At 47.8% G+C, this 12,239-nt stretch overlaps 1 protein-coding gene across 1 annotated transcript in view; it reads right to left on the reverse strand.

Moving 5' to 3' along the window:
• Positions 1–12,239, reverse strand: part of LOC147121531 (androglobin-like) — a 127,183-nt gene that overhangs the window by 62,847 nt on the left and 52,097 nt on the right. Inside the window, exon 6 of the mRNA XM_085977881.1 lies at positions 10,498–10,637. Within this exon, the coding sequence (XP_085834007.1) occupies positions 10,498–10,637 (140 nt within the window). The remainder of the gene's footprint in view (positions 1–10,497; positions 10,638–12,239) is intronic.

Genomic DNA, 12,239 nt, shown 5'->3' on the forward strand with positions numbered 1-12,239 from the left:
AGCATTCAGGCCTTCGTTTAGAGAACATCAACACTGTTTACAAACAATCAACGGGGCATTCAGACTGGAATGGCCCCATCATGAAACCAGTTGGACAAAGGGGAACACTGATGAGATCAGTAAAACCGATTACCAGTCATCCAGGTCGATGGGCCCAGATCGGTACCCTTTGTGTCAGTTTCAATACGTCCAGATTAGACAAAAGAAATGAGCTGATCTGGCGGGAGATAAGGGCTACCGGGAAGGGTATAACTAGTCCCTTGGGAAGCCGTATCTCTCACTCTCCTGCCTTGCCTCCGGTGCCCTGCCTTACCATCAACCCAGCAAAAAGGACCGTCGACGAAGAGCCCGTCCAGGGAAGTAGAATACCCACAGTTACGTTTAAATTACTGGGGTATCTCTGCTTTGGGGCGGTGAAAACCTAAGACATTGGCAGGCAACAGGGCACGGAGCAGGCGTTTCAACATCCTAGACTGGTGAGCATCAATTTTCTGGCCCATCACAAGATAACCTAGATAGGTGTAAAGGGTGGGAGTTAAGGGGAATTGCTAAAGTGTCATTTTAGTCATTGTCCCTCGATGTGTCCGTTTCTCCTCCCCCGTTAAGTGTAATTGTGCTGCATCCATAGTGATTTTCTCTGTATAGTAATTGTTCTCTATTTTAATAAACATTGGTTTTTCTTTGCACCGAACCACTGGTCTCGTTTGTCTATATCGCTACTTGTAAGTAAGTCCGGTGCTCAGAACCAAAAAGGGGAAGCAATTCGAACCGCACGGGGCTGGAGCAGCTCAGACACATGACTGACTGACCAGACACAAACCCCAAACCAAAAACCCCCTACAGAAATGGCAAGCCAGGTAGGAGCATCGGCGACAGTATGCGATATGACAGACAGTGGTACGGAGGGAGAAACCGCAATGGAAGAGAGGTTGTCCACTTATGTGTGCAGAAAGGTCAATATCGCCAAGAAATGGGTGGGCTTTATGTTAAAGGCCGAGCGCCCCATAGACGCCACCGCCCAGTGGATGGCGAGTAAACAGCATTAGAGGGCAACTGAAAAGGCAGTCTCGTTAATATGTTACAAGAAACAAATCCTAGTGCTGGACAGTGTTGTAGCAGCACAGGCTGCCAAGCTCAAGAAATTGGCCCTAGAAATGCAGGGTAAGGTTTTAGCGGAAGAGAAAGTGCTAGTGGCACTTCAGGCATTAAGCCAAGGAAGAGCGCAGACGGCAAAGGAACACCAGGCAAAGGTAGAGCGCCTGGAGGCCCGGGCCGTCGAAGTGCAATGGGAACACCAGGCAAAGGTAGAGTGCCTGGAGGCCCGGGCCGGCGAAGTGCAACGGGAACATCAGGCAAGGGTAGAGTGCCTGGAATACCAGGCCGCTGAAATTAAAGCCAGCGCTAGGCACAAGATGGAGCACTTGGAATACCAGGTCAGAGAGGCGAGAGGCAGCGAGAAAAGGCTGCAGGACATGATTTGCGACCTCACCCAAGAATTAAAAGAGCAGGAGGAGAAGGTAAGGGAGGTAAAGGCAGCATACAAGCTAGCCTGCGACCGGGGGTTTGAGGAGGCAGATCACGGGCCCTGTAGAGAGGAGATAGAAAGCTTGGGCATGGCCTTATCGAGGGCGAAGGGCATGGTATGCCTCATCAGCCCGAAGGCAGGCCAGTCGGACTTTACCGGCAACCCAAACAGAACCGTCCCACAGGCAGCACCCAGAACAAAGTTGGCTAGGGAATCAGAGGTCCCACGGCCGCCACCCATAGCTCCGAGCTTTCAGGAGTTCTGGCAGCAAGGGGAGGTGGAAGATGAAGTGGGAGGGGAAGCACAGCAGGCCCCGCTAGATAGGCCGGGACCAGGACCGGTGTACCCCCTCCGACAACGGAGGTACCCCCTCCGACAACGGAGGTACGGCCCGCCCGTTGATGACGAGGACCCAGGGGCCATCCAAAATCAGTTTGTGGTGCTGCATGGCACACAACAGCTCAGGGCCATGGTTAGTCACATCCCCAAGCTCACCGAAAAGGGAGACCCCTCTCTGCACTTCAGGGAGATAGAACAGGCAGCGTGCGTTAATGACTGCGATGACGCAGAGCAAGCTAAGATGCTGCTGTTTTCTCTGGGTAGTGATCTCCTCCAGACCCTATCTGATGAATGTAAAAAGGGGCAGAAAGATTATGAGGATTTGAGGAACGAGATATTGGAGGCCATGGGACTCAATGACGGTAGTCCGTTCACCCGGGCGGAAAAAACGGTACAACTCCCAGGGGAGTCCCCGCAGGCGTTCGCAGACAGGCTGTTGCCAGTCTACCGGAGTGCATGCCCGGGAATGCCAGCACGGACATTACTGAACCAAGTCCAATTGACCCACTGGCTCTGTTGTCTAATGACAAACTGCCTGCCCCAAATCTGAGCCCAGGCTGCGGCCTGGTTTGACCCCGAAACCCCCAGACCACTGAAGAAACGGTGATCCGCCTGCTCACGGTAGCGTTTAGGAATATGAGGGGTATCGAGACGCCCCAACCCAAGGGAAAAGTCCATGAGGTTAAACCTGGGGGCCAGAATAAGAAAGAGTGGCACCAGGAGGGGAACCGTCCCTCCCAGGCTAAGTTAAACTGTTACGGGTGCGGGAAGGATGGCCACTGGTGAAAGGATTGTAAGAATCCCTGGAAGGAGAATAAGGGGAGGAATTCACCAGCCCCAGCCCAAAGGGCAGGGCCAGGTATCCCTCCCGCTGCGATCGAGTCACTCCTGGAGTCGATCCCTACGATCTCTCCTCCTGGCCAGCCAGGGGAAAATAGCAGCCACCACCAGTGCTTTGACCCCGTCTGCCCCATCCCACTCCCAGCAATGACTAGAGCCAGCGCAGCCTGTCGACCTGTGTCCCCGCGAAAACGCTGAGGGGAGCAGGCCCTATGTTAGGATGGGGGTGAAGATGGTGCAGGGGAGATATTCGGTGGACACTGGAGCTTCCAGCACGGTGGTCCATTCGGAAGACCCGACCAATTCACCCCAGTCTAACAAGGTCCCATTTAGCTTAATGGGACCCACAGGGAACGAGCAGGCTGGGGAAAGGTCAAAACCTTTGGCCATAGGTTTAGGATCCCTCCATACCATGTGGGAGGGTAACCAAAAGACCGACGAGGTGGCCAAGCAGGGGGACAGGGAAGGAGAGTTCTGGGACCCCTGTAGAGCAGGCCCGGTAGCAGCAATCCGGGACAAGGGTGGCCACAGGGGGTAGCTTTGGCCCCAGACCAAAAGCAGGTCCAAGCCCAAGATCCCGCCTTTAAGGCCGCCCTGGTAAGGAGAAAGAATTTAGAACAGGGTTACTGGCAGGCTGCTGGTTATATCAACCAGTGTAAGCTGTTTAAGCCGGAGGCGAAGAAGCAGGCAGCTGGGATTCAACCCGAGGTTAGAAATCCTCAGCCCGCAGCGGGTCCGCGCACACAGGCTGCACACGCAGGCGCAGTCGCGTACGTCAAGGGAGAAGTTACCCAGCACTTTGTCCAGACCACTCCCCCTCTCTTATAGGATTCCGAGGAGGAGGAGCCTGAACCAGATGGCCCCGAGCCTGAACCAGGTTTTGAACCTGGAGGGGAAGACCCTCAGCCACCGGCAGCCGGTGGAGGGGGATTGCCCGTCCCCAGTTCAGGTTTGGGAGGGGAGGGACCCGAGGGAGAAGGCCCCCAGCCAGGGAGGACTGTGACCCAAGCCAAGGGTCCGCTCGCCAGGGTAGCCCCACCAGTAGCACTCCCTAGGAGGTCTCCTCAGCCACCCCAGCCCAGAAAATTATGGTCACCGGCTCTTCAGTTCAAAAGGGCGGCCTCCCGAGTCAGGGAGAAGCTGAAAGACAGACGTCCCCAGCCAGCAGCCATAAGCTGCAAGGGACCAGAAGTGGAGATCAGTCCAGCTTCACCTGCAACAGTCCTAACAGAGATTAGGCTGGCCGCTCGGAGACGGGCGGCAGATGCACATAGCTTTGTTTAAGTTTAGTAATATGTATAAGGTTAAGTTAGGGTGTTTTAATTTAATTCTATGTAAGGAACCGGTAGTCTATAAGTTTTAAGTATGGAACCGTACCAGAGTGCTGTCTACGTGAGCCGAGGTCGCGGGACCCGATCACACTTCCCCCGAGCCAGGGAGCCTCCAGGGAACCTGGCCAGATGCTTTTGTGTCTTTTTCAGAATTTCGAAATGTGCGGAGGCATAATCCTGCTCGCCCTGTGCCTCGCAAGAAGGGGCGATGTCGAGGACCATCATATCTTCGGATGCTCGGGGAAGAGGGCACCCCTAGCACACGACGGAAGTGGTCTACGGGAGGCGGATGAAATCGCCTCGTATGTCCACGAGGGGAGCTGGCCAGGATGGCTGGGATCCAATTCTACCCAGTATTCTAGTGAGACCGGTTTCACGTATGGGGAGGCCTCCCTCCAGTGCCCGAGGATACGAATTGTCACCCCAAGGATTAGCGTCACTGTGGGCAAAAGAATATGTTCAAGCCCTATTAACAGAGATGTTTCGTAAATTCCGTGAATTTGACTTTTCGGAGGTCGATAAGACCGAATTGTCCTTCCGTTCGTTATTTTTAATAAATATGGTTTTGGCCTGATGTTAATTTTATTAACGATTGTGTGTTGTAATAAAGTTTTATGATGTCCTAAGTAGTGCAGGAGTATTGGACCCCCTCCGTTCTTGGATTATTGTAACAGATTATATTTTCTATCAATAGATGCCTGCGGTTTTCTCTAAGTAAGGGGAATGTATGTGTCGGGGGATCGTGGATAGATAAATATAGGGGAAGGTTGTTTGTGGGGGGTCAGAAATGTTGCTCACCTTGATTGGACACTTCAAGCAAGTTTCAGTATCCTAGGGTGGACTGAAAGGATTTGCAAATTTCATGTCTCCCCTGAAGATTTTTTGGTTTATCAAAGAAACCCTGGTTGGACTGAGTTTAAAATCCAGGGCACAACAAGATGGCTGCAGTCAGCCTCATGGCAAAAGCCTGTAAGTTTCAGTTTGGACTGACAGCTTGTATTCTGATGACTGTGAGAAGGGACTTTCCAGAACTCGAATGCAGACAGACCTTCTGCATTTATGCATTAGAAGCAAACCCAGTGGCATTTGGGCCTCTGATTAAAATCCATCAAGGTTGTTTGCACAAACAATCAACAGCAGTCAGGGCCTATTGAATATGTAGTGGAACAAGCTCAGCAGCATTCAGGCCTTCGTTTAGAGAACATCAACACTGTTTACAAACGATCAACGGGGCATTCAGACTGGAATGGCCCCATCACGAAACCAGTTGGACAAAGGGGAACATTGATGAGATCAGTAAAACCGATTACCGGCCATCCAGGTCGATGGGCCCAGATCGGTACCCTTTGTATAAGTTTCAATACATCCAGATTAGACAAAAGAAATTAGCTGATCTGGCGGGAGATAAGGGCTACCGGGAAGGGTATAACTAGTCCCTCGGGAAGCCGTATCTCTCTCTCTCTCTCTCTCTCCTGCCTCACCTCCGGTGCCCTACCATCAACCCAGCAAAAAGGACCATCGATGAAGAGCCCGTCCAGGGAAGTAGAATGCCCACAGTTACGTTTAAATTACTGGGGTACCTCTGCTTTGGGGCGGTGAAAACCTAAGACATCGGCAGGCAACAGGGCACGGAGCAGGCATTTCAACATCCTAGACTGGTGAGCATCAATTTTCTGGCCCATCACAAGATAACCTAGATAGGTGTAAAGGGTGGGAGTTAAAGGGAATTGCTAAAGTGTCATTTTAGTCATTTTCCCTCGATGTGTCCATTTCTCCTCCCCCGTTAAGTGTAATTGTGCTGCATCCATAGTGATTTTCTCTGTATAGTAATTGTTCTCTATTTTAATAAACATTGGTTTTTCTTTGCACCGAACCACTGGTCTCGTTTGTCTATATCGCTACTTGTAAATAAGTCCGGTGCTCAGAACCAAAAAGGGGAAGCGATTCAAACCGCACGGGGCTGGAGCAGCTCAGACACACGACTGACTGACCAGACACAAACCCCAAACCAAAAACCCCCTACAGATCTTTTATGTCCACCTGAGAGGGAAGACGGGGCTTTAGTTTAATGTCTCATTCAAAAGACGGCACCTCTGACAGTGCAGCATCAGCCTGGATTATGTGCTCAAGTTTCTTGAACCCCGACCTACTGACTCAGAGGCAAGAATGCTACCACTGAGCCACGGCTGACACCTATTTATATATTTATACAGTAAACGTATTCCCGCCTGCCTCGAGCCCATGGTGAGCGGATTACAGTGTCTGAAGGTAAAGATTAAGGTTTAAATTAAATGTTTTTTTTTAAGTTGCTGATTTGTGATCTAACGAATAGGAAGCAGCAGGGATTCCAATGCCCTTTTCACACAGTGGGTTCAGTTCAGCCTGTCAGGCCGGGGTGCTGCTACTATTCAGTGGGACTTGCTTTTTCAGTTTTCTTTATTAAAATACAATCCTTTTCCCAGTCATTTCTTAATTTACTAACAGTTTGTAGTAATACTGCATGAATTATTGCACCCCAGGTTTATAGTTAGATATTGGGCAGTATGGGCACACTCCTGAACCTAGGACACTCAGACCACTTATAGAAGTAACCAGCACCACTGTACCTGAGAGAATATCAAAGGCAAGATCCTAAACTTGAAACAGTAAGTTTTGATGGCGTGCTCAGGATAACAAACAAAAAGCCCTGCTTTATCTAATGAATCTATCCCGTGCCAAATAGGATTCTTCTCATTGCCAATAAACAGCAGAATGACACTACGCTTGACCTTGTTATAGTCTTTAACTGCCAAACAAATTTATAAATAAACAGTATATGGACAAGCAAACAAATAATAGCAGTATGATATTAGTTGATAGACTATGATAAATCCTTGCTTAAGAAATCCCTATACTAAATTGTGCTATAAGTAACTTTTATATATTCGTGGTTGCTCTTTTCATATTATGGGCCGTATTTTCCGATCGGAGGCTTCCTGCATGCGGAGGCCTCCGATCTGGAAAAATCTACGAACTTACCTGAGGGCTCCCGAGGCGCCTATACTTCCGCTCCTGGGCCTCTCCAAACTCCAAGTGCGCAGGGCCCACATATCCCAGAGGCGCAGGCAGTTCGCAAGCGTCCCTGGGATAATGGGAGCCAATCAAAGAAGGGAATCTCCCTTCATACACTTGACAGATAGACCTGTCAAATATATGAATGGAGATCACCCCAAAAACATAGTAAAACTTTAAATAAATTTTTTAAAAACCATCACCTTTTTAAAATTAGTTGAAATTACAATAAATTAAATATTTTAAACAAAAATTTAATTTTTTGAAAAAAAATTATTAAAAGTTTTTTACAGGGCTAAAAATAAACTTACATTTTTTTAAAGTATTTTTAAATGATAAATGAGTGAAAACATTTTTTTTTACTTTTTTCAACTCTTATCCTGGTAAAAGCAGGCCTTATGCTTGCTTTTACCAGGCGTAAGAATTCTAAGGGTTTTCTGCGGGCGGAGAGTCTCCAGAAAGCGGAACTCCCTGCCTGCGGAGGCCCTGCCCCAGGGCAGGTGTCTGATCTGTCAAGAGATTTCTTGACAGATCGGAAATGCCGGTTTTCAGCGCATGCACTGTGCATGCCTGAAACCGGCATTGCCAATGTCCCTACGGGTGTGTACACAGCACGTACCCACCCGTAGGGATTGGAATATCCAGCCCAAGGTTTTTATATTCTTATCAACTATGTGGGTATCACACGAGCTAACATTTTGAAAGTTTCAACTAAGTCTGTTGCCGGAAATTGCTGGAAACCTCTGGCCCCTATGAAAGCGGCAGATCAACTCAAAAGATTTGGAAAGAAGCCAGCTGATAAAACAGTGACCAAATTAAACAGCAGGAATTTACATAAGGGTCTGTTCATTTCAAAAAGTTGGCAATCATGCCTAACTGAACCAATCACACAGCATGCCTGTGTTTGAAATGTTTGGCTTGGCTCCTTCCTAAGCAATCTGCTCTGTGACAACCATGAGGGACAGATCATGGGATTTAGCAGTCCTGCTGGGGCGCCGGGGTGGATGGGGGTGGGGGCAGGGTTCGACTTTCCTGGCACTTTTTCACCATGGGCCTTTTAAAATTTATTCTTGGGATGTGGGTGTCGCTGGCAAGGCCAGCATTTATTGCCCATCATTAGTTGCCCAAGCAGTTTTGATGCATACTTGCCCGGCTATTTCACAGGGCAGATAAGAGTCGACCACATTGGTGTGGGACTGGAGTCACATCTAGACCAGACTGGGTAAGGATGGCAGGTTTCCTTTTCTGAAGGATATTAGTGAATCAGTTGGGTTTTTACAACAATTCAACAGCTTCAAACTGAATTCCAATTCTCAAACTGCCACAGTGGGAGCTGAAGTTAAATTCTCTGCATTATTAGTCCAAGCCTCTGGATTACTGATCCAGAAACATAACCACTACACCACCATACCCGTATAAGGGTATCATTAGTCAGAACTGCAGATGGTAGCCTGGTTGCCTAGGAACTCTCCTGCAAGTCTGCCTTCTCCTTCAGATAAACCAGACACAGAGGATTGCCTTCAAATAAAAGAATCACCGCAGCTGCATCCTAGGAAGTGGGCATTGATCAGCACAAGGCTGATAAGCCTATTGCAGATTTGGAAGATGCAAAGAAAGTCATCTCACACAACAAATGCAAAGGCAATCTGAATCCTGGTGATGCCCTATTTTGACTAAATGAGAAAAACACTTTCAACTGCAGAGGCAGAATATGCTTTCAGGAAAAAAAGGACAAATAAAACTCCTCACTGCTGAGAACTAAGCTTATTTCGATAGCCCCAGCCACATGACCTCCAGCACAAACAAAGACAAAACCAGCAATATTATGGGAATATCTTGCATAGAATTTACAGCATGGAAAAGGTAATTTGACCCAACGGATCTATGCCGATATTTATGCTCCACATGAGTCTCCTCCCACCTGACTTCATCTAACCCCATCAGCATATCCTTCGATTCCTTTCTCCCTCATGTACTATCCAGCTTCCGCTTAAATGCATCTATGCTATTCACCTCAACCACTTCCTGTGGTAGCGAGTTCCACATTCTCAACACTCTCTGGGTAAAGAAGTTTCTCCTGCATTCCTTATTGGATTTATTAGTGACTATCTTATACTTATGGGCCCTACTTTTGGACTTCCCCACAAGTGGAAACATCTTCTCTATGTCTACCATGTTGAACCTCTTCATAATTTTAAAGACCTCTATCAGGTCACCCCTCAGTCTTCTCCCTTCTAGAGAAAAGAGCCCAGCCTGTTCCGTCTTTCCCGATAGTTATACCCTCTCAGTTCTGGTATCAACCTCGTAAATCTTTTTTGCACCTTCTCCAGTGCTTCTATGTCATTTCTGTAGTATGGAGACCAGAACAGTGCACAGTTCTCGAAGTGTGGTCCAACCGCGGAGAGTTCATTGTGAGTGGTAGACATGCTTAGCACAGTGCATTTTTGGAAGCTGTGGCTGACTTCTCAGTCCTGGCAAGGCTTTGCTGTGAGTGGGGCCACTGAATTGGCAATGACTGCCATGGCCACTTCTTGCACACTGCAACTCTGCTGCCCCCCATTCAGGGCAACATTCAGACATCATTAAAATGCGAGCGACAGTATTTGGGCACTTCTGGGCGCTAATTCTGCTTCCAAACAGATATTGGTTGTTTGGAGCTAAGCTGTAATATGTTCCGTCTTACAATGCTGTCTGCCCACTGGCCTAGAAACCACCCATAACTGGAGTATTGTGTCCAATTCTGGGCACCACACTTTCAGAAGGATATCAAAGCCTTGGAGAGAGTGCAGAGGAGGTTTACTCAAATAGTAGGGAATAGGGAATAGGGACTTCAGTTATGTGGAGAGACTAGAGAAGCTGGGATTGTTCTCCTTAGAGCAGTATGGGTTAACGGGAGATTTAATAGAGGTGTTCAAAATGATGAAGAGTTTTGATAGAGTAACTGTTTCCACTGGCATGAGGGTCAATAACCAGAGGACACAGATTTAAGGTCATTGCAAAAAGAACCAGAGGGGAGTTGAGAATTTTTTTTATGCCACTGATACGACCTGGAATGCACTGCCTGAAAGGGTGGTGGAAACAGATTTAATAATAACTTTCAAAAGGGAATTGGACAGCTACTTGACAAGGAAAAATTTGCAGGGATATGGGGAAAGAGCAGGGGAGTGGGACTAATTGGATAGCACTTTCACAGAGCAGGCACGATGGGCCGAATGGCCTCCTTCTGTGCTGTATGATTAGAAAATCCAGCCCCGAGTGACCAAAAGATGTATAATACACTGCAGATTTCACTTTAGCACAATATAGCGGCAGACATTTTTTTCTGACAGTTAGTACACACGAGTTTTAAAGATTAAAAAGCTGAACTTGTTCTTAGGTGACAGTATCCTTCAAGAGATGGTTTTAACATACTCAATGTTTGCGACTTTTATGAGAGCTTTCGACAGCAACATCGGCCAGAGCTCCGCCCAACAGGTTGTAGACGGAAGCAGCAGGTTATCGTTTTTATCGAAGGGCATAGTGTCGTCCAGTGTGATCTTGCGCCAGCACCCCTGGGAGGAGAAAGGAAGACTGATAGTCAACAGGAAAACTAGTAAACAGACGAGTCCAACAAACCCATGCCATTCAGCACAACATATTGCAGCACGCTCCTACCGTGTATTGAGACACACAGCTGATTGACACCAGTGATTACTTTAATGAATAGGACCAGGCACTGAGACTACAAATCTAATTGAGATATTCAACTTGACAGACACTCCGAATTATTAGTACCTACTCTGTGTCAATATTTGGTGTACAGAGGATTCATCTTCTGACTGCATTCCTTTTGTTTTTAATTCCTGCCATTTATCCCAATCACATGCAGCCACAGAGAGGGGCAGTCAATCTTCCACTGCTGCCACTGTGAGCCAGCCATCAGGATGTAAGAGAACAATCCACAATTCACTCTCCCTCCTACAGTCTTTTTAAAAAATTAATTCTCGGGATGTGGGTGTCCCTGGCAAGGCTGGCATTTATTGCCCATCCCCAATTGCCCTGAGTAGGTGGAGGTGGGCCTTCTCTGTGAACCGCTAGTAGTGGTTTGATACAACTGAGTGACTTGATGGGCCACTTCAGAAGGCAGTTAAGAAGCAGCCAAAATAACAACAGAAAATGCTGGAAAAACTCAGCAGGCCAGGCAACATCCGTGGAGAGAAATTGGAGTCGACGTTTCGGGTCGAAACCCTTTTTCAAAACTGGAAAGGAAATTAAATAGATCGAAAGGCAGGGCTGGGGAGGGAACAAAAGAAGTGAATAGACATTAAGAGGTATTCAAAATGAGACGAGATGGTGATAGGACTAGTAAAGAGACAAAAGATGGCTCAGATTAGGTGTGAAATGTACTGGCAGAATGAGAGACAGCTGCCATGTAAAAAAAAGAGGAAAGGGGGGGGCGGGGAGGGAAAACCCAAAACAAAGGGGTGGGGAAAAAAAATATATAAGTAAAAATGTAATAGGGGCCGAGGTTATGATCTGAAATTGTTGAACTCGATATCGAGTCCGGAAGGCTGTAAAATGCCTAATCAGAAGATGAGGTGCTGTTCCTCGAGTTTACGTTGAGCTTCCATGGAACAATGCAAGAGGCCAAGGACGGTGAGGTCCGAGTGGGAATGGAGCGGTGAATTAAAATGACAGGCGACCGGAAGCTCGGGGTCACCCTTACGGACTGAACGGAGGTGTCCCGCAAAGCGGTCACCTAATCTGCGTTTGGTCTCCCCAATGTAGAGGAGACCGCATCATGAGCAGCGAATACAGTATGCTAGATTGCAAGAAGTACAAGTAAATCGCTGTTTCACCTGGAAGGGGTGTTTGGGGCCCTGGACAGTGGGAAGGGGGGAGGTATAGGGGCAGGTGTTACATCTCCTGCGCTTGCACGGGAAGGTGCCAGCCACGCTGGTTTGGGACTGGAGTCACATAAAGGCCAGAACGGGTCAGGATGGCAGGTTTCCTTCCCTAAAAGACGCAAGTGAACCAATTGGGTTTTTTCGACAATCTGACAACTTCATAGTCACTTTTACTAAGACCAACTTTTTTTTTTTAATTCCAGATTTTTTTTTAAATTGAATTCAAATTGTCAAACTGCCATGGTGAGATTTGAACTCACATTCTCT

The sequence above is a fragment of the Somniosus microcephalus genome, chromosome 3 (assembly GCF_052327205.1).
Source record: "Somniosus microcephalus isolate GS21.2 chromosome 3, FLI_Smic_1.0, whole genome shotgun sequence".
Lineage (NCBI taxonomy): Eukaryota > Metazoa > Chordata > Chondrichthyes > Squaliformes > Somniosidae > Somniosus > Somniosus microcephalus.